The 26805-nt window shown below is 43.6% G+C and overlaps 2 protein-coding genes across 3 annotated transcripts in view; one reads left to right on the forward strand and one right to left on the reverse strand.

Moving 5' to 3' along the window:
* NME7 (NME/NM23 family member 7) overlaps positions 1 to 20760 on the reverse strand; it is a 261286-nt gene extending 240526 nt beyond the window's left edge. For both annotated transcript variants that reach the window (XM_077481674.1, XM_077481673.1), the window contains exon 1: positions 20636 to 20760. In XM_077481674.1, coding sequence (XP_077337800.1) covers positions 20636 to 20638 — 3 coding nt within the window. In that variant the 5' untranslated portion in view covers positions 20639 to 20760. The remainder of the gene's footprint in view (positions 1 to 20635) is intronic.
* BLZF1 (basic leucine zipper nuclear factor 1) overlaps positions 20732 to 26805 on the forward strand; it is a 56479-nt gene continuing 50405 nt past the window's right edge. Inside the window, exon 1 of the mRNA XM_077481676.1 lies at positions 20732 to 20854. The gene's annotated coding sequence lies outside the window, so the exon portion shown is untranslated. The remainder of the gene's footprint in view (positions 20855 to 26805) is intronic.

Here is a 26805-nt window from a genome sequence, read left to right on the forward strand (position 1 = left end):
ATGCAGCAACACCTATATGCATAGGACACTCAACATTAGCAATGATTTATTCTTCCAAAGCAAACACCTTTGCACGCAGGTACTGACGAGTATGCCAATGTTTCTCTTTTCCCTCAGTTTTTCTCCCTCACTCAGCTAATGTGACCTCAGTGCTGATGGAGAGGCAAACAAGGGTGCTGTGCAGGTGCCCCAACGTCCTTCTTATCAGCCGATGATGTCATTGGTTGTTAAGACACTGGCGGCTAGAAAGATGAATGAAAACATGTGGCTTTATGTAACTAATAGGGGCAGTTTCTGGCATTTTGCCAGGGCACCCCTGAAGACACCTGAAGGCACCCCAGGGTGCCTAGGTACCCTGGTTGAAAAGGCTGCTTTACATCTAAAGACAAATGTTCAGAGAAGGGAAATAATAAAAATAGCAGCTTTGCAGTATTAAAGCTTAAAGCGGAACTAAACCCACAGAAATACTTACCTCCATTCCAACGATGAAGCAGTTAAAGCGGTGTTCCGTTTAAAAAAAATATATATTAAAAGTCAGCAGCCACAAATACTGCAGCTGCTGACTTTTAATAATCGGACACTTACCTATCCCAGGGTCCAGCGATGCCAGGGATCAAAGCCCCGCTCATCTCCCCCTCTGCTTGGCGGCGCTGGCATTTTAACTGTGGGCGCCTGGCTGTGGCTTCACAGCCGGGCACCCAATGTGCATGCGCGAGCTGCGCCCCGCGCCGTGACTGGCTGTGCAATCATCTGCGACCATGTCCCAGATGATTAACAAGAGGGAGGGGGGAGAGCAGATCTCCCTTCCTGCGCTGAGGGAAGTGACGTCAGGAGCCCAGGCACTGAAGGAGGTACACTACGAGGGACCCGCTATCAACAGGCATTTAGGAGGTGAGTAAAAAAAAAAAAAAAAATTCTCCATTTTTTTTTCTCATTAATACATTTATTTTTTATGGGGGTGGAACTCCACTTTAATCCCTCACTGGCTGCTGTCATCTTCTACCCTGCTACTTCTGGGTGCTGGGTTTTATGGCTGGCTCTATTGGACAATTGAGGGATGATGTAATCTCGCACATGTGCATGGGAATCGGTCATTCAAGCACAGCTGGAGTATGCATTCAGACAGGTGTTTGTTATTGCAGAAAAGACAATAAAGAGCTGCCTGTCTCTGTGAAAATGAGTGTAGAATGGACACAGGACTCTCAAATAGGCCATTTGAGAAGTTCCAGCAGAAGAATGGTGAGCAGAGAAAACTATGCTTTTAAGTCTTCTCTGGATTTTGTAAGTCTGGATTGGGGCTGGAAATCTGAAGACTTCAAAGGGCATTAGGAGGGATGGAGTCCTCAGTCTTGTGTCTGGGCTTTGCAGAAGTTCTGCAGGTTGTGTGTGTGTCCAGGTGCACACACTCATTATAAGGCAGATCTGAGCATAGCTCAGGGGAGTTGGTGTAGGAGCAGTTGCTGCAGCCACGAAGGAGGTATGCTACTGTTCATCCTGAAACATCCTTGAGACAGCACTCCATGTAGGAGAGGTTCCAGGTCAGTTGACAGAGAGTTGGACCAGCTAAGAGAATCGGGGAGACCATAGCTGAGACAACTGTAAGAGAGAGTCCTGGGGAACAGAGGGGACCATAAGTCTTGGAGGAGTGTGAAAGCTTGGAGTGTCAGGAGAACCCCTTCCTAGCGGCCAGGAGTGGGCCCGTGCAGCAAGGTACTGCCCCCAAGGCTGAGTGAGCCTTAAGAGCCAGGTGGATTGGCATTTTTCATTTAGTGCATTTCTGCTGGAGAAGAACCCCTGTGGGGGCAATCCATGTGTGTATGAACTTTCATTTTTGTTACTTTCAATAAAAGTGGGCTACCACGCCCTTAAACTGAAGTTTCCATTGGCTGTGAACTTACTGAAAACGCATCTACCACTGAACTAGACATCCCCCATATTGCACATGTTATACTTACCTCCTCGGTATAGTTAGTTTTGCACAGAGCAGCCCAGATCCTCCTCTTCTTCTCGGGTCCCTCTTCGCTGCTCCTGGCCCCTCCCTCCTGTCAAGTGCCCCCACAGCCATCAGCTTGCTATGGGGGCACCCGAGCCAAGTCACAGTGTCCATTCAGATAAGGACCCCCGGGCGGCCCCCTCTTTCCCCTGATGGCTAACCGGCTTTGATTGACAGCTGCAGGAGCTAACTGCGCTGCTGCTGTGTCTCAGCCAATCAGGAAGTGAGTCCCGGACGGCTAAGACACTCGTGGATATCACTGGAGAGAGATGGTGCTCAGGTAAGTAATTAGGAGGTGCTGGGGAGGCTGTTACACACAGAAGAAACCTTCTGCCTTTACAGTGCATTTAAGCTTTAAAAATAAAAAATAAAAAATGTATGCTTAGCCTAACTTATTGGCACTTTTCCACCCACAGGAGCCGCGCACATGCTTGGTGTTTACACAAGCATGTGTGTCATATGTATTGTGTTTACGTTGAAAACACATGCATAGGTAAAGGCTGATGCAAGGAAGCATTGGCATGAACAGGAGCATGGCTGTATACAGCTATTCACTTGTATGGCAAACTGTATGCAGCATGCAGGGAAGAGCTGGGAAATTATGCCAGGCATATAAAATGACTGTTAAAGCCCCACGTGGGCATGAACCATTAATCCAATTGAAATCTTCTCTACCATTTAATATAACACAAGAAAAAAAGTACGTGTTCACCTGTAATAAATGCATATTAACACATTACAAACTACATGAAAAAAGACTTTATACTATGGAAATTTTCTGGAAAGTACAATACAGGTTTCACCTTTAAAAAAAAAGACATGACATTGCAAGAGTCCAGCAACAAGAGCAGGAAGTGCTAGAGTGCCACCTGGCAGCATTCTGGATAACTTCTTAAGGCTTTCACATTTTCTTCTGCCATTATACAGCAGTAAGGGCTATAAACATGCTGGCTGTTCAGGTATACTAAAATGGAAAAACTAACACCCTATAATGTGTATATTTTAAAAAGGAACGATTTCTAGTTCCATTTCTCTATCAGCCCCAAGATATATATTTATTTTTATTTATATTATTATTATTATAAATATATATTATTTATATTTATTTGTTATTCACAGTACATCTACAGGAAACCGAACTGGGGTATGCAGAATGAAGTTCTCTTTATACTTCATTGTCCAGAATCAGATATTAAGGATAACTGTAAGGGCCGGTTCACACTGCGATGCGAGGCGAGGCGACACGGCTCGCCTCGCCTCGCTCCCGCAAGTCGCCCCCATTCAGTACTATGGAACCGTTCTGAGAGGAGCGACTCGAGTCGCTCCGACTCAGAAAAAAGGTTCCTGTACTACTTCGGGGCGACTTCGGGGGCGACTTGCATTGACTTCTATGCAGAAGTCCTCTGCAAGTCGCCGCTGAGCTCCCCGCAAGTCGCGGCGAGGTAAGTCGGAGACGCCTCGCCGCGGCTCGCTGTGTGAACCGGCCCTAACACACGTCAACTCAGTGCTCAAATCTTCTAGATTTCAGAACCCATGATAGTGCATGTGCAGACTATATAATGTCTTGCTAGTCAACGTCTACTGACTTGAGCAGAGGTTGAGGCCTGTGTATGTGTAGGAATAGGATTCTGGGCCTGCACAATGACACAGAATCGATATGAAGATCAAAAGGAATAGAACTTCCGCTTTAAGGGAAGGTGACCCCCTGACATGCCACATTTGGCATGTTATTTTTTTTTGGGTGGGGGGCGGAAACTCTCTTTTTAAAGGGTTCCAGCTCCCACTTCCTCCCGGGGCACCGGAAGTAAGTTCTCCTCTCTCCCCTCCCTCTCGGGGACACAGGTCCCAGATGATTGCCTGGCCAGTCACAGCGTGCAGCGTGTGCGTGCCCAGATGTGAAGCCACAGCCAGGCACCCACAGTGACAATGCCGGTGCCGCAGAGAAGAGGGGGAGATGAGTGGGGCTTCGTTCCCCCACATCGCTGGATCCTGGGACAGGTAAGTGCCCGATCATTAAAGAGAAAGTAAACCCTGATGGGTTTACTTCCTCTTTCATTCCCTGCAAAGGCAAAGCATAATGGACTACTATGCATCGCATAGTAGCCCATTATGTGTCACTTACCTGACACAGGAGCCAGCGATGTCACCGCTGTCCCCTGTAGTCCGGCGCATCCATCTTTTCGGTGGGGTCTCGCAGCTCCGCCGCTGTCATTCGGCGGAGCCGCGGTGACGTCACTCCCGCACATGCGCACGGGAGCCGACACGCGCGGCACCTCCGTTGTTGGAAATGCCGCGCTCAGTGCGCCTGCACGCCGCTGTCTACGGCGCATGTGCCGTAGACAGCGGTGCCTGTATTCGGGCAAATATCTCCTAAACCGTATAGGTTTATGAGATATTTCTTGGACCTACAGGTAAGCCTTAATCTAGGCTTACCTGTAGGTCAAAGTGGTTTGTAAGGGTTTACAATCACTTTAAAAGTTAGCAGCTGCAGTATTTGTAGCTGCTGACTTTTAATTTTTTTTTTTTTTTTTCAGAACTCCACTTTAATGCAGTAGTTTCCAAGCTGCGGCCCTGGGGTCCGATGCAGCTCTTTGCTGACCTTTAGTAAGCCCTTGAGGCATTATTCTTACCACTGATACCAACAATGGGGCACTATTTTTTCCACTGAAACCATTGATTTGGTAAAATTCCTTCCACTGACAAGAAAATGGGGCACTGTTCCTCCCACTGACTGCTATAACTATTTCTTCCCCTAATACCAAAGATTGTATTGTTTACTCCCACTGGGCACAGTTCTGGCCCCCTAAAGTCTGAAGTTTCTTTATAAAGTTTGGAGACGCCTGCCTTAATGCATTAAGGTTAGTAAACCTTGTACCTTTAGAATCACTTTAAAGTGGTTGTAAACTCTATACAACCACTTTTACCTACAGGTAAGCCAATATTAAAGCTTACCTGTAGGTTCTGGAAATATCTCCTAAACCTGCACGGTTTATTTACAATATATGCTTGCGCCGACGTCATTGGCGCATACACACTCGTGCCCTTTCTAAAGGGATTGTGCCATGACTGGCGGGTCCTGCGCATATGCACGGGAGTGATGTCATGAGACTCCAGCCAGTCACAGAGCTGGAGTCCGTGGCCCCAGAAGGAAGAGGGCTCAAGCTTCCAGCTAGCGGGGACATTGCAGGCCTCGTTTTCAGGCAAGTGACACATAATGGGCTACTTCGCGATGCATAGAAGTCCATTATGCGTGGCACTTTGTCGGAATTGTCTACACACGATCGGAATTTAAACGTTCGGATTTTGTTGCCCGGAAAATTTTAGATCCAGATCTCAAACTTTGTGTGTCGGAAATTCCAAAGGAGCCCACACACGATCAGATTTTCTGACAACAAGATCATGATCGCACATTTTCTGTCGGAAAGTCCGACCGTGTGCATGTGGCATTATACTAGACGCTGCATATTGGTTTAGTAAACATCCTTGGTGGTATAACCATTTTTGAAACATGGGACTGCACAAAGTCCGACGTCACAATCAGAACAATGGAAAATGTCCCTCTACGTCAAAAGCGTTTTTAGACCAGCTAGAAAACAGCGATAGTGAATTAGAATCACTTGCAGGGCACTGGACAAAGCACTAGGGACAAAACTGAGGTTAAATGATTTGCTACAGTAATGTAATCTACAGATTACAATGTATTGAGTGTGTTATGTTTTTTTGTACTTTTTTGAATTCTCTGCAATGCTCGCAGGGAACGGAGCCCGGAACAGTGATACATCAAGTGGAGGATTCGGCCGCAGGATACAGCAGGAGGACATCGCAGGATCCTAGGGACAAGGTAAGCAACTGTACCTGGATACTGCAGTATAATCCCAAGTGTGGCTCGGGGGTTACCACTTTTGGTACTGAAAATTAAACCCAAGCCACACTTGGGATTTCTAGGGAGGTTAAAGGGTAACTCCACTTTTGTTGAGAAAAAAACATTCCCCTCTGGATCATCTATGTACATTTTTAACAAACTTTGTTGCAGATTCCTACCTTTTTGTTATTCTGAAGAAATCCCTGTTTGTTCTTTTGTGCCCCCTGTGTCAAGTGAGTCTAATGGCAGTGGTTTTTATAATTATCAACCAGCTGCTACACCTGCAAGGCTCTATTGAGGAAAATTGCTGGGTCTGCATCCCTTTAGACGTTATTTCCTATTGGGAGTCTCTTACCAAAAATGACTTTTTTGTTGCAGGGGATGCCAAAAATCTGACTTGTATCTCAGTGCAGATTTCTGGGAAAATCAGTGAGTCAACCACACAAGCAGGAAATTGTGTTTCTCTGGGAGGGGGGGGGGGGGGAGTTCTGTATAGAACTCCTCCAGGTAGCCATATTGCATTGCACTTCAGAAAAAAGAGGCTGCAGAATGAAAAGGAAAGGCAATTTTTAATAACATTCAATTACAATGTGAATGCGTTGCAAGTGTATATGCTATTTTTTTTTTATTTGATTTTTTTTTTCCATGAGAGTGGAGTTACCCTTTAAACAATTTCAGCAGCTGATTTAATGAATAACTTCTTCTGGACTGCCCCACGCAGATATACTGTGGAAGGGTAGCTCTCCTGGGCAAAATCATGTACCTGTACGTGATCTCTAGTTTTGGGACTTGCATGAGCACATGCGCCTCCGGTGACCTTCTCCAGCTGTGATTGGACACAAGAGCCAACCATCGGGCCTGGCAGACCCAATGTTTGCCATCACCCCTCGATCCTTCCCCAGAAAGGCAGAACGGCAGTCTGCCTATGTAACCAAGGCAGATTGCCATTCTGTGAAAAGGCGAAGATGGAGATCCTGTGTTTCTGCTAAGCAGTGAACCGCCCACAGTTAGAAAGCACTCCCAGGGAATACATTTAACCCTTTGATTGACCCTGATGTTAATACCTTCCCTACCAGTGTCAGCGCAGTAATAGTAGATTTTTTTTTTGTTAGCACTAATCGCTGTAATGTCATCACTGGTCCCCAAAAAGTGTCAGTTGGGTGTTCGATTTGTCTGCCGCAATATCGCAGTCCCACTATGAGTCGCTGACTGTCACCATTACTAGTAAAAAAAAAAAGGAAAGGAAAACAAAGAAAAACATCCCAAAGTTTGTAGACGCAATTACTTTTGCACAAACCAATCAATACACGCTCATTGGGATTTTTTTACCAAAAATATGTAGAAGAATACATATTGGCCTAAACTGATGAAGAATTTGATTTTTTAAATTTTTTCATTGGATGTTTTATTGCAGAAAGTACAAAATATTGTTTTGTTTTCAAAATTGTCAGTCTGTTTTTGTTTATAGCACATAAAATAAAAACCGCAGAGGTGCTCAAATACCACCAAAAAAAAGCTCTATTTGTGCGGCAAAAAAAGGACATAAATTTTATTTGGCTGCAGTGTCGCTCGCCCATGCAACTGTCAGTAAAAAAAACACAGTACCGTATCGCAAAAAACAGCCTGGTTATTATGGGGGTAAAACCTTCCGGGGCTGAAGAGGTTAATCAGTATGCAGCTTCTATGTTTGTGATTATGCTGGTGCCATGATCGCTGCCTGGAGTTTCCCATTTCATAGTGGCTGCCTTCTCTTGCAGTATTCTATAGAGCCATCCATGCATGCCAGGATTAGAGTTGTGTCTACTTGCACAGTGTGCATCAATAGAAACACACAGCTTGTAGCCTAGGCTAGCAAAGCACTTTCCTGCCCCCCCCCCCCCCCGCTTTTTCAAACGAACAAACTGACTCAAAGTGATATTAAAGTATAACTAAAGACAAACCAGTCTCCTCTCCAAAATTTACAAATACTGTAGCTGCTGACTTTTTAATATGTGAACACTTGCTTGTTCAGGGATTCACTGATGTTGGCACCAAATTCTTCACCAGGATCTTCACTAAGGAAACCTAAGGGATGCCTACTGCGCATGAGCAAGTCGCACTGCGCTTTCTGAATGATACCGCCGTCTTCTGGGACCTGTATGTGTGGGGGCTCAATTAAACCAAGGCTGAACAGATATCTACTCTATAGACTAAGTCTCAGGGAGGGCTAGGAATCCCGAATATCACATACTACTACAAAGCAGCTCAGCTCCTTTAGCACAATTATTTGCGGGAAAAGCTGCACTTCTCTGGACCCTCATCGATGTAACAGATACGGACCTGGCCCCACTCTCTTCTTTACCTTGGCTTCCGCCCCAACTGTGCCCTAAACCTCTAAACCCTATCCAATCTCACTCTCGCATAGTATGGGACTCTATAAAATATTCAGCCCAACTGATATCACCACATCTTCCTCTCCTTGAAATATTGAATTGCCATTTATTCCAGGCCCCCCCCCCCCCCCCCCGGGTTTGGAAAATCCCCAAAGCCAATACTGGTGGTGCAGTAAGGGCTTGATGACGGTTCGATCCTTGCTAAAGCCCCCCCCCCCACCCCCAGCATTGTCACTTTACCTTACAGATACACATGATACACATGATATTCTAGGCTCTGAGAAATTTAATTATCCCCAAATTCGTCACCTGTTGGAATCTCTGACAAAAAACATGACTGGTCAATGACCACAATGGTGTTTGAGACCAGATGTCGAAAGTCCCCCCCAACACAAGGCCTTATTTCACAACTATACTGCTCTATTCTGATCAATTTTAACTCGTGTACCCCAGCTTACTGCTCCAACTGAGAAAGGGACTTAGGCCCCAAACAAACCACTGAGACCTGGCATAAAATTTGGGAGGTGCGCTCTTCCGTTCCTAACATAAAGTAATCATTTTAGAAAACTCAAGCTCTTATCTCGGTGGTACTTTACCCTGGCCAGAATTGCTAAATGTCTCCCTACATACAATAAATGAATAGTATATAATAAATAAATAAATAACCCCCCAACAAAAAAACATAAAACATATTATTGTTGTTGTTATTATTAATATATTATTTTTTTGTTCGGGTGTTTATTATTTTATTATTAATATTTTTTTTAAAGGTTAGGGGTTATTATTTATCTATTATTATATTAGATATTATTCATGTATGATGATTTTTTGTTATTTGTGTATTTATTCATATGTTATTACTATTTTCTACTTTGTTACATGTTTGCATTTGAGTAGAAAGTAGCGCGAAAGCGCACAAAAACATGCAAATTGCGCATTTACATCCTTTTTGTATAGGGGGGTGCGCAAACCTGACCAATTTGAGCTACAAAAAATAGCTCTATAACTTTTTTTGAGCTTCAGACGACTTGGAGAGGAGATGTGAACCAACTTCATATAGAGAATAATTGATATTTACTTATTTTTTTCTCCTCCAGCGTTTTGGATCTTCAAGCTTCAAACTACAAAACGCTGAGTGGTGAATGGGGCCTGAAAGTTTTAAACTGCATGTGCTGTGGTAAGAATTTTAAGAAATGCTTTACTAGGAAATATTTTATTTTATTGTGTTCAATGTGTTAAGCTAAAAAAAATGCTGAGGGTCTAATATTACATTAAAGGAGTTGTAAAGGCTGAAGGTTTTCCATCTTAATGCATTGCATTAAGATAAAAAACCTTCTGCGTGTAGCAGCCTCCCCAGTACTAATTACTTACCTGAGCCCCCTCTCTCTCCAGTGATGTCCACAAATGTTTCAGACATCGGGGACACTCCTCCTGATTGGCTGAGACACAGCAGCAGTGCCATTGGCTTCCGCGGCTGTCAATCAAAGTCAGTCAGCCCATCAGGGGAGAGAGGGGGGTGGGGCCGGGTCGGGGCTCCGTGTTTTGAAATCGAAACAGGGAATTGTGACAAAACAAGACTTTACTGTAAATTTAAAGAATATATTTGCATTCCCATACTCCAGAGGTATGGTTAGCAAAAATAAACCTATGCAAAAACAAAGCGATACAGTAACTGGTAGATGACGTTATACAAAGATTTGCAGTTATGTGCTCATCCAGTGCTAAACGCCGCCCCTTTCCAGGGGTGTACTAATAGCCGAAGCATCTGAAAATCTGGAGTACTGAACTTGCCACCTGCAGTCTGCTAAAGGGTAAATATTCATATTTTATGCAATAGTTCACTTTTTTCTCTATATTTGGGATGTGGGTCCATCTCATAGATCAACCATACCTTTATCCTTTACACCATCAGGGGGATTCACCCTCTCTATTTGTCCTGTTTACCATTATCATTGAAATGGAAAGTAAAAGTAAAAGAAAAAACCCAAATTTGTAATTGTCTCCAGAAGAGTAATAGAGGGCAAATCTTTCAATGGTGACATAGGGGGGCACCAAGAAATTCCCTTAATTATCAAGGATTTCCTCTCTTCCTGTTCTGGCTATGGGACAGGAAGTGAAGGGAAATCTCCCCAATAGGCCAAAAGACTGCAAAAATGAACCTTACAGGGGTTAAAACCCTCCCTTATTCTATCCAAAATGAAAAGAAAATGTTTTGTCTATAGTTCTTCTTTAACGCATGCAAAAAGTGCTGCAGCCAGTGCGATGGCGGTGTATAAACGCTCTTCTTTTGCACCTGGTGCTTTTTATAATTTTTTAACTCGGCAAGATTGTGGCCATTTTTATGTAGCTGGTATCTAATGTCAGCATTTGTTTTGTCAAAGAAAAATATGTTCCAGGTATTGTAAAAAGGACCTATCATTAAAAATAATACTTCACATGAATCAGGTTTGTACATGTCAGTAATAAAAGGAGAGATATGGCCAAAGCTCTTTTGGTATTTTTGTATCTAATACTTCATAAGTGACCTTTTGAGATGTATTTTATATATATATTAACTTACCTATTGGATTTATTGTGATTTTGCCTTAGTTTTCACAGTGCAACAGTGTAAGCCCCTGTACACACGGTCAGAGATTTTGCCAACCAAATCCGCCGGATTTTGTCCGTCGGATTTAGTCCGACGGATTGTGTCCGAAACTGTTGCATACACACGGTCGGGCCAAGTTGGCTAAAAATCCGATCTTTCAGAACGTGATGACGTAATTTCGTTACGATGGGACTACATTCAGGCTAGTAGCCAATAGCTTTGATGTAGGAATTTGATCTGAGCATGCGTGGCACTTGGTCCGATCAAAATGCTATACACATGATCGGATTACATCCAATCGGCCCAGTTGGTTGGGAAATATTTCCAACATGTTGGAAAATTGGGTCCGACGGAGATTCGGACGGAATCAGTCCGATGCATATCACACACAGTCGGATTATCTGACGACATGGTCCGATAAGACGCATTCCGACGGATTCTCCAACCGTGTGCACAGGGCATAATACTTATTTGCTATTATTTTTATATCAATCGATTACTGAAAGCTTTTTCTGTGAATTGAGTCTAGTGAAGGTAGCGCTGCACTACAGGGGAAAGAAAGACTTAGGACAGTGCCTAAGCATTTTTTACCATATATACAGTGCCTTGCGAAAGTATTTGGCCCCCTTGAACTTTTCAACCTTTTGCCACATTTCAGGCTTCAAACATAAAGATATAAAAAAATTTTTTTTTGTGAAGAATCACCAACAAGTGGGACACAATTGTGAAGTGGAACGAAATCTATTGGATATTTTAAACTTTTTTAGCAAATAAAAAAATGAAAAGTGGGGCGTGCAAAATTATTCAGCCCCCTTGCGTTAATACTTTGTAGAGCCACCTTTTGCTGCGATTACAGCTGCAAGTCGCTTGGGGTATGTCTCTATCAGTTTTGCACATTGAGAGACTGAAATTCTTGCCCATTCTTCCTTGCAAAACAGCTCGAGCTCAGTGAGGTTGGATGGAGAGCGTTTGTGAACAGCAGTTTTCAGCTCTTTCCACAGATTCTCGATTGGATTCAGGTCTGGACTTTGACTTGGCCATTCTAACACCTGGATACGTTTATTTGTGAACCATTCCTTTGTAGATTTTGCTGTATGTTTGGGATCATTGTCTTGTTGGAAGATAAATCTCCATCCCAGTTTCAGGTCTTTTGCAGACTCCAACAGGTTTTCATCCAGAATGGTCCTGTATTTGGCTGCATCCATCTTCCCCTCAATTTTAACCATCTTCCCTGTCCCTGCTGAAGAAAAGCAGGCCCAAACCATGATGCTGCCACCACTATGTTTGACAGTGGGGATGGTGTGTTGAGGGTGATGAGCTGTGTTGCTTTTACGCCAAACATATCGTTTTGCATTGTGGGCAAAAAGTTCGATTTTGGTTTCATGTGACCAGAGCACCTTCTTCCACATGTTTGGTGTGTCTCCCAGGTGGCTTGTGGCAAACTTTAGACGAGACTTTTTATGGATATCTTTGAGAAATGGCTTTCTTCTTGCCACTCTTCCATAAAGGCCAGATTTGTGCAGTGTACGACTGATTGTTGTCCTATGGACAGACTCTCCCACCTCAGCTGTAGTTCTCTGCAGTTCATCCAGAGTGATCATGGGCCTCTTGGCTGCATCTCTGATCAGTCTTCTCCTTGTCTAAGCTGAAAGTTTAGAGGGACGGCCAGGTCTTGGTAGATTTGCAATGGTCTGATACTCCTTCCATTTCAAAATGATCGCTTGCACAGTGCTCCTTAGGATGTTTAAAGCTTGAGAAATCTTTTTGTATCCAAATCCGGCTTTAAACTTCTCCACAACAGTATTACGGACCTGCCTGGTGTGTTCCTTGGTCTTCATGATGCTCTCTGCGCTTTCAACAGAACCCTGAGACTATCACAGAGCAGGTGCATTTATACAGAGACTTGATTACACACAGGTGGATTCTATTTATCACCATCAGTCATTTAGGACAACATTGGATCATTCAGAGATCCTCACTGAACTTCTGGAGTGAGTTTGCTGCACTGAAAGTAAAGGGGCCGAATAATTTTGCACGCACCACTTTTCAGTTTTTTATTTGCTAAAAAAGTTTAAAATATCCAATAGATTTCGTTCCACTTCACAATTGTGTCCCACTTGTTGGTGATTCTTCACAAAAAATAAAAATTTTATATCTTTATGTTTGAAGCCTGAAATGTGGCAAAAGTTTGAAAAGTTCAAGGGGGCCAAATACTTTCGCAAGGCACTGTATCAAAAGCCACATCAAAAGGCCATCAGCTCCAAGACTCTCATATTGCATCAAATTAGAACTAAAGGTTTTGAGGTATGGATAGAGTATGGAAGAGTTCAAACCAAAGACTGGAAAGTATGTGATTTCCCCAAAAGAAGGTCTCAGACATCCCCCAGGACCAAAATTAGATACTGCAAGCGATTAGTCTGTTCCAGTGATGATTTGTGAGAGTTCAGATACCACTTCAGTAACATATGGACAGTCGGAGACTCTTGCCTGACAGTGCCCTCGCTTTCAAGAAGTATCCGTCCGTCAACTGGGGATGTCATGATAACACTGTAATAACAGGTGGTTAGAAGACCCACAAGCCAGGGAATCCAGCAATTTGGGGGCAGCTAAATTGCCCAAATGTCTTGAAAGTTGAATGGAACACAAGAATCCATTGATATCTCCGCTCCTGGCTTACAATGTAAAAATCTACCAGCAGAGTCAGATCCCTGAGCTGCCATGCAAATAACAATGTGGTGTTAGATGCCAGATAAGTCAACCTGTTCAGGACTGGACAGATCTTGCCAACTCTGGTGATAAGAAATGTTTCACCCTGGTTCCAGTGCTGATTTCCTATAGTGCAGAATACCCCCAACCAAGCTTAGGAGTCGTTGGTCCTAGAAACAAATGGGGATATCACTTACTAACCTTTTGAAGCCAAAAGACTCCTTGAAAAAAAAAAAAAAAAAGCAACTCCCACTAAGCACTGAGATAAAGACTCTCTGCTCCAGGCAACCTTTGTGAAGCCCAGCCAACTTGTGTGATGCACAGACAGGTTAGTCAAACCCTAGACTGTAGCCCCTGGTACCATCTCCTGCGCTCAAACATGGAAGCTACTAAATATCCAGGGAACCATCTGCTAATGCCTCCTGTTGTGAGCAGAGACACCAAGACACTTCTGGATCCACTCCTCCTTACAGAGGGGCACTATATCAGGTTGCTCAATCCTGACCAAACTATCACCCACAAACACATACCCATTTTGATGGACCCTTCTCTAACATTTTCTACCATCCACAAGCACATACCCAGGATCTTGATGGACTCTTCTCTAACAGTTTCTGCGAACTTGCCAGGACTGAAAAAAAGAGAGCCTCCAGAGAACCCAGCAACAGTAAAGGCAAGGAGTCACTAAGTCACTACAGTACAGGGAAGGTATGGCATATGTGAACCCCTGCCTGACATCCTCCACCACAGGACCCACTGGCCTGCTTTCCAGGCCATAGACTTCCGAGGAAGGCAGTCTATGACACCTGCAACTGACCCCCTAGGTAAAAAAACGTAGGAAACCGTCGTACTGGTAAGTGCAGGCAGTGTGATAGTACAAAAACTGAAGCTACTAGCTCCTAGGAGTGTTTTTAAAGGATTCAGTGTTGCGTTTCCTGCAGGTGGGAAAAACCCATTTCTTCCATGTGAACCGTCCCGGAGGATTAACTGGGAAAAAATCTTTCATTTGTCTGCACATCAAACTGTATTCTAAACATTTTTTTTAATAAATATAAGTACTACATGAGCTTATGCAAAGTATCCTCCAAGCTACACAAACCACTGGTCAAGCCAATTGCTTTGGACATGTAACAATTTTGCATTTATTTATTTAAACCATTTACTTTAAATTAGATATGTCCACAATAATAAATGTGTTTTACTAGTATATTCATAAAATGCTTCCAAAAATGAGCTAGGGCACAATGGTGCTGCTATACTGTATTCTCACCACATGAGGAGCACCGTGTACAAGTATATTACATTCTTCTGACCTATAAATTGTACATGAAAGCATCTACTTTCAGCTTGTACTTTGCTCCTTCCGGAGCATTGGCCTTTTAAGCACAACAGAATGCTTCTGTAAAAATAGTGGCTTACCTTTCTCACATGCCAAAGCACCATACAAGGCTGCCCCCTAACGCCTATTAAATTATCAATTAAAAGTCCATATATCTTTTATTCTTGATAACAACGCCATAACCAGTAGAAAAGACGTAGCCAATGCCTTTTGGGGACCAAAGCATCCCCTTCATCAAGGCTAGAAACAAATACATACATAAATAACGAAAAGTGTACAAATCATACATAAAAACACAAAGAAGAGCAAAAAAACTCTTCAATATGTCATTATGGTGTGAGAACAAAAGGGATATAAGCATAATATTTCATATCAAACATAAAATATAGAATTCATGTTGCCCCAAAATCACAAGATCTGCATTCTAAAATCAATAGAACTATAAAAAACTAAAACTATATACAACATTCCATATGTAAAAATCCACATAGAAAAATGTCATATGTAAAGATTATAATATACATTTATAGAGAAAGGGATAAACAGCACATTCATAGAAGACATGATTAGATTTGAGAGTTGATCTCACACCCCCATAGGGCCATAAATATCCCTTTAAACTTGCAACATCTCACCAATATACAATCCAACTTTAATTTTACATGGGTGTCTAAAATCCTTTTTACCTGGGAGCCCGCATTACCCCCACCTATACAATGCAAACTGAAATTCTCTTTTCAAGGATCACATTACACAATGGATTATCTCCATGCCATCCTCTGTCAAAAATCAATCTGTGCAATTCAAATGATGTACTGTACCTTCAAAAACTGATGTATTTCTTCAGCTTGTTACCAATCAACATACTCAGGCATGTATTGTGAGCAGAAAAGAGAATAACTCCTGCTATACTTCATGTGGGAAAATGTAAGACGACAGGTAGATAATCACTTTCAATAAAGAAGCAAGGGCACTTGCTTGGGGACCATGATGTACCAAACCTCAATACATATTATATAGCAACAAAAATTACTATCAGCTTAACCAATTCAATACCGGGCACTTTCACCCCCTTTAGGTCAAAATGTATTTGCTACATTTCCTTGGTGAAAATAACCCAAATCTGTGTTTATTATTTAGTCTGTAGGAAAGTCATAGAGTCCACAAACTGGTCAATACAGTATCTCACAAAAGTTAGCACGCTCCACACATTTTTGTAAATATTTTATTACATCTTTTCATGTGACAACACAGAAGAAATTACACTTTGCTACAATGTCAAGTAGTGAGTATACAGCTTGTATAACAGTGTAAATTTGCTGTCCCCCTCAAAATAACTCAACACACAGCCATTAATGTCTAAACCGCTGGCAACAAAGGAAAGTACACCCCTAAGTGAAAATGTCCAAATTGGGTCCAATTAGCCATTTTCCCTCCCTGGTGTCATGTGACTTGTTAGTGTTACAAGGTCTCAGGTGTGAATGGGGAGGCGGTGTGTTAAATTTGGTGTCATCACTCTCACTCTCTCATACTGGTCACTGGAAGTTCAACACGGCACCTTATGGCAAAGAACTCTTTGAGGATCTGAAAAGAATTGCTGCTTTATATACAGATGGCCTAGGCTATAAGAAGATTGCCATGACCCTGAAACTAAGCTGTAGCATGGTGGCCAAGAGGCCAAGACCATACAGCAGTGTAACAGGACAGGTTCCACTCAGAACAGGCAACGCCATGGTCGACCAAAGAAGTTGAGTGCAAGTACTCAGCATCATATCTAGAGGTTGTCTTTGGGAAATAGACGTATGAGTGCTGCCAGCATTGCTGCAGAGGTTGAAGGGGTTGGGAGTCAGCCTGTCAGTGCTTAGACCATACGCCACACACTGCATCAAATTGGTCTGCATGGCTGTCGTCCCAGAAGGAAGCCTTTTGCCCTTTGATGCACAAGAAAGCCCAAAAACTGTTTGCTGAAGACAAGCAGACTAAGGACATGGATTACTGGAAGCATGTCCTGTGGTCTGAGACCAAGATAAACGTATTTGGTTCAGATAGTGTCACGCGTATGTGGCGGAAACCAGGTGAGGGGTACAAAGACAAGTGTGTCTTGCCTACAGTCAAGCATGGTGGTGAGAGTGCCATGGTCTAAGGCTGCATGAGTGCTGCCGGCACTGCGAAGCTACAGTTCATTGAGGGAACTATGAATGCCAACATGTTCTGTGACATACTGAAGCAGAGCATGATCCCATCCCTATGGAGACTGGGCTGCAGAGCAGTATTCCAACATGATGACGACCCCAAACACACCTCCAAGATGACCATTGCCTTGCTAAAGAACCTGAGGGTAAAGGTGATGTACTGGTCAAGCATGTCTCCAGACCTAAACCCTATTGAGCATTTGTGAGGCATCCTCAAACGGAAGGTGGAAGAGCGCAAGGTCTCTAACATCCACCAGCTCCGTGATGTCATCATGGAGGAGTGGAAGAGGACACCAGTGGCAACCTGTGAAGCTCTGGTGAACTACATGCCCAAGAGGGTTAAAGGTGGTGCTGGAAAGTAATGGTGGACACACAAAATATTGACACTTTGTACCCAATTTGGACATTTTCACTTAGGGGTGTACTCACTTTTGGTGCCAGTGGTTTAGACATTAATGGCTGTGTGTTTAGTTATTTTGAGGGGACAGCAAATGTACACTGTTATACAAGCTGTACAATCACTACTTTACATTGTAGCAAAGTGTCATTTCTTCAGTGTTGTCACATGAAAAGATATGAAATATTTACAAAAATGTGAGGGGTGTCCTCACTTTTGTGAGATACTGTATATCTGAAAATTGATCCCTCCTGATGTACTGATGGCCTATCTAATTTCTTGAGGCCCGAAAATGCCAGGACAGTACAAATATCCCTCAAGTGACCCCTTTTTGAAAATTAGACAGTCCAAGGTGTTTAATTACACATATATAATTTATTTATAACACACTGTGACCAGAGCAATAGTGTTACCATAGTACCATGTACTACCCTGGGGAAGTAATCAGGATTTTTTATACATTATGATTGCTTATACAAGTGAATTTCACTGTTATCAGAAACCATTTTACTGAATGAAACGGATTCATTCAGTGTGTATTGTTGTGATTGGCCACAGCTTGTCACGTGGTACAGGTGGGCGGTGACTGGCCTTGACCAATCACAACTAGCAACACAAATGTACACAATGAATGGCATGAAAGGAAGTCATCAATTGTTTACAAATGACGTGTGATCTGCTGTGGTCACAACGATCACATGGTAAGGGCAGTGGGCTGGTACTGATCAGTCATCGGTCATTCATGCCATTCATTGTGTACAATTGTGATGCTAGCTGTGTTTGGTCAAAGTGATCAAATGGTACAGAAAGGGCCAATCACGGCCCACCTGTACCATGTGAATAAGTATTACATAAAGTGGAACTAAACCCATCAATTTTAAGTGGAACTTTAATCAGAAAATTAAGTCCTGCTAGATCACTTCAGGCTGACCCATTTTGCAGGTATAGCTATTTAAAACATTAAAAATAAATGTCTATGCTGTTTAAATTCCAGTAATACACTGTTTCACCCTACTCTGCACATGCTCAGTTGCTCTCCATTTTAGGCATTGCTGGGTTTGTAGAGGCCGATCTGCTAACAGTGTTAAAGCAGAATAAATCCCTTCTATCCTTTACAGCCAAGGAAGCTGCTTCTGTTTGATTTGCGAATGTGACAGTTAGCTATCCCAGCATTCCAGGAATGTAACTGTTTTTTGAAACTGTTAAATCAATGGGTTTAGTGTCACTTTATGATTTACTGCTGTTCAGGGGCTCTGGGCTTCAACAAAATATCAGCCTCCAGCAAGAAGCAAGTTGTTATGGGTAAAGTTCCACCCTAACAGTTTCAAAAAAAATTACAATCCTAGAATGCTGGGATTGCTAACTGTTACATTTGCTTGTTTCCTCAACCAAACTGTCCTCTTCCCTCCAAGCTCTGGTCTGTTGACATGATTATACACCATGCAGGGATTTTAAACCTGTATTGTTTATGTTAGGGAAAAGTGTTTGACTGCAGATAGGAGCATCTTGAAGAGGAGGCTGCAGGGAATCAGTCAGTGCTGGTGAGCGGAACTGCACCTTACTCTGGTACCCCTAGCCTCAATGATAATTTAACCCTTACAGTGCAGAGGGCCTCACTGCAAGGGTAGATTTTCTCCTAATTCCTAGAGGTGGGCTTTAAAATGGTTAATCCCTAATGACCAGATCAGTCGCCAGGATAGTAAAGGAGGGGAAATCATCCGAATGGGTACACAGATAGTAATAAGGCTAGGTTCACATTTGTGCATTGCAGAAACTTGCATGTGCCCCTAAGGATGAGCTTAGGCGTGTTCGCAACCTGCACGTGCAGAGCCTGCCAGGAACTCAGCACGAAGGATGAGCTCCAGCGTGTTCGCAGAGCCCGCCAGGAAGTTGTCACTGTGCTGCACTAATCACAGGCAGTGAGACATTTCTCAATCTCTGCAGCAGAAATGTCTCACTGCCTGTGATTAGCGCAGCGCAGTGCAACTTCCTGGCGGGCTCTGCGCGTGGGGTGTGTGAACACGCCTGAGCTCATCCTTAGTGACCGCAATGCACAAAAAAAAAGTGCATGCCTTTTGCAGGCACGCAACTGTGCCATTATTTTCTTACTGGCACCCAATGGATGCAACTGTGCCATTATTTTCTTACTGGCACCCCAATGGACCTTGTTCAAGTGCATGTTTTTACTTCCGCCAAAATGCGTGTTCATAAATAGCATGTGTTTTTATGCACCGCAATTTTTAAAAAAAGGGTCATGTGCTTCTTTTGTACGATATTTTCACCCATAGGGCAGCCCATTAAAAAGGGTGGGCTGCCCTAAACTTGACGTACAAAATTACGCACCATCACCCCTGCATAGGTGTGAACGGAGCCTAAACCTGCCATAGACAGATAAAACTTTGGCTGGTTCAACAGGGACCAATTGAATTTCAATCCATTTATAGGCAATTTGTTTGTATTGAAGTCGATTGACCAGCCCGTTGTTTCTTTTTTGTACGATCACTCCCGGTGGTGATATTGGAAAACTCTCACTGTCAGAATATAATAGGGGAGTGGGATGGATTCCCCAATCAACCGTAACTGTGTTGACGGGGTAATCGAGCAATTTTCTGTCCTTCAACCCGTGGCTGCATAACCTATAGCCAGCCTAGTCTAACAGAAGTTGTCATTTTTTCCTCCTGCACTCACAAGCTGAAAAATAAAGTTCTGGCTGGTGCTGCACTTTAAATGAAGCATCACTTCTTAGAACTGACGTGGAAAGAACACATTGATGTGACGTGGTACAGCTGTGAGTCCTGACAAGCAGCGACATTTTCAGAGGCAAAATATAATCTCTGACCCAGAAAATTGATAACATTCCAATACTCTGACCGTGAATGGAGATGTCACAGACTGGAGTTGATTTACTAAAACTGAAGAGTACAAAATCTGGTGCAGCTCTGCATAGAAACCAATCAGCTTCCAGATTTTTTTGTCAAAGTGTAATTTAACAAGTGGAAATTAGAAGCCGGTTGGTTACCATGCACAGCTACAGCAAGTTTTGCATTCTCCAGTCCAGTTAGTAAATCAACCCCAGTGTGTGCAGTAACTGGTACATGCTCCATGTATAACGTCTCCCACTATATGTGTAGCATTTGTACAATAAGTGACGTGTAGTGATCAGTGATCATCGCTTCCCATCACTCACCATGTTGGATTCACTCGTCCAGGCTCTTCAGTTGTCAGTTACCAGCACAAACAAGCGCTCCGCGGTTTCCTTAGCAACACAGCACACCGGAAGAACGGAAGAGCACGTGGATACGCCTATTGCACGCAACCACCCAGAAGCGTGAGGAACTTCCTCCCGGAAGTGACGTGCAGACTCCGAAACTGCATAGTTGAGTTTTCCCTTCTCCTGGACACGTAGGTATGTTTCACTATTTACAATGAAATCTCTTTATACTTTGTGATATCAGACAAATGCTTATTAGGAAGCTTATAGTACGACGTGTACGGGTTGTGGAGCTAAACCTCTCTGTCAGCTGGGATTTGTGGTTCCTTCACACCTAAGTGGGGGAGGGTGTATTTTAGATTGGCCAAGCGTGAACTTAAAGTGGAACTTTACCCATTTGGTACGGTCCTCTCTATTTCCCTCTCCTCCCTCCCCTTTAGCATTAGAGAAAAAAAAAAAATCAAAAGGTAAACTTTTTTGGCTTAGGCCAGATGGTAAAGGATCCCCTGCGCACGCGTAAATTATTATTATTATTATTCAGACTTTATATATCGCCAACAGGTTGCGCAGCGCTTTACAACATGAGGATAGACATTACAATACAAGTAAATACAGGAGGAATCAGAGGGCCCCGCGCGTTAGAGTTTGCAATCTAGAAGACACACTGGCAGAGGCCCCTGCACAATATCCCACAGATTGCCCCATGGGATGTGTGATGTGGCTACCCTAGGGGCTATTTGCGAGACAACACTGAAGAAATGGCAGCACTCCAAGATCCATCAAAATTCTTGTTTAATAAACAAACTTCCCAAGTGTTACAAACAGTTCAAATGGTGACGCGTTTCACACACTAACAGGTGCGCTTATTCATTACAATTTGCGAGACGTTGTGCATGCCAATACATACCGCAAGGTCTCTGCCAGAGAACAGGGCATGTATAGACACTCCGTGAGTCTCTGCTGGGTCTATGGGACCTGGCACAGATGATCATAGCATGTCTTATTTATCGCTGCCATCTTTAATTGTGTTCTGTAAAATAGTGAACTCCGCAGACCCATTGGAGGCATTTTTTTTGACGGGAGGGTGGCACTATTCAACAGTACACCAACACATGTGCACCCACACCATAATCGGCTGTGTTGGGTCCTGGGAGAGACTCGTGGTATGCCTGCACATGTGCTGAAGAGGGGCAGGAGAAGAGCTTTTGTTTCAGTCAAGGGAATGTTAGACTCCATGGCCTTGTAATTAATTTTTTTTTATATTTTAAGAATATGTAAACCCAACCTTGCATATTCCTGATATGTGCCTGCTGTATCACGTACTTGTATAACAAAGTATTCTGTTCTCTCTGTATTGCTTCCCTTTGTGTGAATTCCCTGGTGTTCCTGACAGTTCCTCTGTTTTCCTATTAAAAACTAACCACATTAGGCATAAGAGCTCAGTATGGTCAGTTTTCTGGCAGTGCTGGGAACTCAGCCAATGGTTAGACTTGTGCTGACATGCCCTCACTGCACAGCCATTCACCAAAAAGCTCTGTATTCTGCTGTTTCTCCTCCAGTTCTTATGCAGCTGAGAACAGAGGAAATGGGATAAAAAAAAAATTGTATTTATTTATGTTTTATCATCTATACACCAATGTGTTGCCTTTCATTTCTATTTTAAACAGAATGGGTTGTTTTACAAGGTGAGGGTTTACATACACTTTAATGCAGGGACAGGTGTTGGGGAAAGTGCAGCATATAGAGTTCAATGAATGTAATTAAAAACAGAAATGCATTGTAACACCGCATTGCAACTTGTGCGCAATGCATACCAGCATGTACATCATAACACATGCACACTGATGTGAATAGGCATTTAGTGTGTTACACACTGGAGTGCACCAACTCACAGAAAGTGTTTTACCATAGTGCACATGTGTATATTATATATGGGGGGGGGGGGTGTTAGGCCTCATTCACACAGCCGCAAAGGGCCATACAGCGTCACCTAGGAGTGTAGTTCTACTCTTGTGAAACATAGATGTTTGTATACAGCCAGGCTGTAGAAATTAGTAACAGGCCGATCCACACTGTGTCTGTACGTGTGTAACCACCCTTCCCAGTGGTTACATGCCTATAGGGGTGTATGAGTATATGGGGATGAATGAGCATGTGTATGTTTGTGTCCAGGATGTGTGGTTACATGAGTACAGCCGCAGTATCAGTCAGCCTGTCGATGATTTGTACAGGATGCTGTATGCCAACAACTATGACTCCTCGGTGTAGAAATATGCTTTGTGTGTGAATTGTGTAGGGCTGCAACTAACGATTATTTTCATAATCGATTAGTTGACCGGTTATTGTTTCGATTAATTGGTTAATAAACTTAAAAAAAAAAAAAAGCGGGTCAAATTGACGTTCATTTTAAACCACAGTGACGAGAAAATTTGGCAGTTGAAAATTCCTTTGACCCATGAAGTTTTCTGACAGTGTATGCGGTTTTTGTTCAGAAATAAAAATTTCTCAAGTCATCTTCCAGGACGGCACACCTGAGAGATGAGAGGCTCCTCCCTACAGGAAACACAATCAATCGACAGCTGTTTTAAGTCCCCACCCTTCCCCTTGATCCTCAGTTTTTGATTGTGTTTCTCCCTACACAGCGAAACTGTTTGTTTTTTTCCAAATGACCCGAAGCCTGGGGCTGGTGGTCTCCCCCTGGGAGCCGGACCACAAGCCTGGGAAGCCTCTGGGTCTGGTAGGATATTCTTGTCCTTCCTGGGGGGTTCCCCTATCTTTTCCTCAGGGCGGGCAGCAGAAATTGGAAGAGCCCCCCTGAGAGCTGAAGGACCCTGGGTACAGTGGTGTACCCAGAACTTCAGGGGCCATTATCCTGTCTCCCCCTCCTTACCTGTACAGGTGGCTGTTCAGACGGGGGTGCTGGCCATCGGTTCTTTCCAGGGGGCTTGTCCCCGACTCCTGGGTCCCCGGTAGCTCGCGTGGGCTGCCGGAGAGGGCGTGGCAACAAGCACCCGCGTCATTTTCAAACTTTGGGAAAATGGCAGCGGCGTTCTTACCCAGGAGGGAAGGCTGAGAGTCAGTAGGAGCAGGCGCCCACATCCTCCTTTCTCTAGAGCGAGGAGGCACCAGTTTACTACGGTGGATGTCTGCCTTAACCACCTCAGATATGAAGATGGGAATGAGGAATGGAAGGCATTGCCCCCCCCCCCCCCCCCCATGTATATAGACTGACTGGTACAGTGCAGGACACAGCCTAACCTGGCACCTCCCTATGGGGACAGCAGTTGGGGGGGGAGCACTTTGGCGGCTATCCTCCTTGCGTGTGGACCATAAGGATGGAAAAGCAAGCCCGCTGGTTGTGGCAAAAAGAGGAAGACGACAACGGTGAGTACTTTACTTTCCTTTTGCCGTGGGAATTTAGCTGCAAAATCCCCAATTCCAGCCAGAGGGTTCCTGGGCATTTGAGATCTCACCTGGGGTCTGGATTCAAATAGCCCTTAAGCTTCTGCTAAAAACACCAGCCGCAGCTCCCTCTTACATCAGAGAAGCTGTATGGTGGACAGGTGGTGCAGAGGAATGAGTGTGCCTAAACCACCTCAGATGAGAAAGAGGTAGGTAGGCCATTGCTCCCCCTTCCCCGTGTATATACTGACTGGTGCAGTGCAGAACCTGGGGTCGGGATACAAATAGCGCAGACGCCACTGCTAAAACCACCAGCCACAGCTCCCTCTTACAGCAGAGACACTGTGGTTATTGCAGCAGTAGGTTGCCAGCCTCTCCCTACATGCCCAGTTGTGGTACATTTAGTAGGGATGAATATAGCGTACAGAGGGGACCTGGTAGATACAAAGTTACTTACAGGCCAGGTATACCACTGAACAGGTTATTAATTGGGCAGTGGTTGGTGGATTCAGAAGCTCCCCTGGTCAGCAGGTGCACTAGGTTACCGGCCCTATTAGCCCAGCTGCTAGGAATCTGAAGTTGCTTCACAATGTTTAAAAGCTGACCTAACATTCAAGGATGGGCAGAGACCAAGCTACTGTGTGGCACAGTAGGGGTTCCCTTGTCACAGATCCTCCTTTTGGGGGTTGCCTGCTATAGTTAACTTTCATAAGCTCCAACCTCCCACTCCACCTTTACACTGTGTTTATATTATAGTGTAGGATGTAAGAAGAAACTTTTTTTATTGGTTTGGGCTACAATCCACGCAGTGGCAGATCTAAAGGCGATTCACCATAGATCGCTCCCTACATCCTTTTAATTGAGGATTTTCTGTGCAAACCTATGCAAGAGCTACATAATTAATTGTTTGAAGCCTGCAAATAGCTATTTACCTCCCAGGCTAAACTGGTAACCACCTCTTCTAGAGAGGTCTTAAATTGGTCTCTAGGGCTGGGCTCATTGAGACTTTAGTTGCTAATCAGCACCACCTGGATATGTGCTGGCTAGCGTTTGCTCAGTCTATGGAGGTAAGGTAGGACAACAACTACTACTAATAGTAGGGTGTCCAACCATTTTAGGATCTGTTCCTTCTCTGGTGGTGAAGGCTTAGTATCTACAGCCCAGGCTATGCCTATGAAATAAATTGCCTGTTGGTTATTTCATAAAGGGATAGACCATGACTCCTCATTGGCTGCACACCAGTAGACCTCAGTAGTGAAGGTTTGTGCTTGCTGGGATGTTTTTGTGGCACAGCAGAAATACACATTGAGATTTGTGACATCTCTGCTTATAAGGGCTATATTGCTGTACATCAGAAATGCACTGCACTGAAGCTTGTTTGCTGTCCTTTATATACTAAAGGTACTGCTTTGTTTGGCTACAGATCAGAAAAATACAACAGTGAAGGTGGTCTGTACTTTCTGGTTTTGTGTTGCACAGCAGAAATGCACATCATTGTGTCTGGTGACATCTCTGCTCATAATGGTTATATTGCTGCACATCAGACATACACAAGATTGAGGTCTGTCTTTGGGGCTTTGTGTCCTGTTTTACTGCCTTGTTGGTTACTTATCAGAAAGGCAGCAGTGAAGTCTGATGGTCCTGATTTGCGTGGCGCTGTGCTGATTCAGACAGTGCTATTAACAGCAATGGCTGCCGAGTTTAAACATGCGATTTGACATGTTGAGTCGCATGACAAATCATTTCAATATGGATGTGCTATCTCTATTCATAGTGTTTTATTGTTGCACATCAATTTATACAGCATTAAGGTCTGTGAGGTTTTGTGTCCTGTATTACTGCCTTATCAGAAAGGCAGCAGTGAAAATTGATGGTTCGAATTTGTTGGGCTACATAGTAGAAATACAAATTGAACCCCTGCCAGGTGTAGTACATATACTGCCTTTGGTAATCCATGTAGCACCACAAAGTGGTGTTGTGCTGATTTTAGCCATGCGATTTGACATGTTGAGTCGCAAGGCCAAATCACTTCAATATGGATGTGCTATCTCTATTCAGAATTGTTATATTGTTGCACATCAGACATATACAAGATTGAAGGTTGTCTGTCCTTTTTATGTCTTGCATATACTGCCTTATTGGCTGCATATCAGAAAGGACACAGCAGTGAAGGTTGCTTGTCTTTTTCTGATTTTGTTTTTGCTGCTCAGCTGAGAGACACATTGAGGATGGTGGCCTCTCTGCTCAGTATTGGTATATTACTACACATCAGACATACACAAAGATTGAATGTTTGTGTCCTGTATGTCCTATATTTACTGCCTTATCGTTTGTATATCAGGCTAAGCAGTGTTTCTCATGGATCTACCTTTCTGCATCTTAGGGATACACAGCAGGGGTTTGTTGGCTGCAATCCTCCAGGGAGTCACAGCATTGGGGACCCCTTACTTGTTCGACCTGAAAATTGCTATTTGTTTTTTTTCCCTGCGACCTGTGTAATCTTGAGGTCTGTGGATCCAGGAATCAGGGACTGCTGGTGTCGCACAGACACAAATGGTACCCATTGGAAGCCATAGTATATGACTTCTCATGCGTCTTGCAGTCCCAAGTCGCAGGTTGGGTCGCACGGGTGTGGGAACCCTAAACTTATCTGTCCCTTCTGATTGAGGTTTTGCTACACAGCAGGAATACTCATCATGGCGTTATTGTTTTATTTTGCAGCAGACCAGAAAGATTGCAGCTGT

Source organism: Lithobates pipiens, unplaced genomic scaffold (assembly GCF_037356315.1).
Source record: "Lithobates pipiens isolate NorthernLeopardFrog02 unplaced genomic scaffold, aLitPip1_a1.2 Scaffold_16, whole genome shotgun sequence".
NCBI classification, from domain to species: domain Eukaryota; kingdom Metazoa; phylum Chordata; class Amphibia; order Anura; family Ranidae; genus Lithobates; species Lithobates pipiens.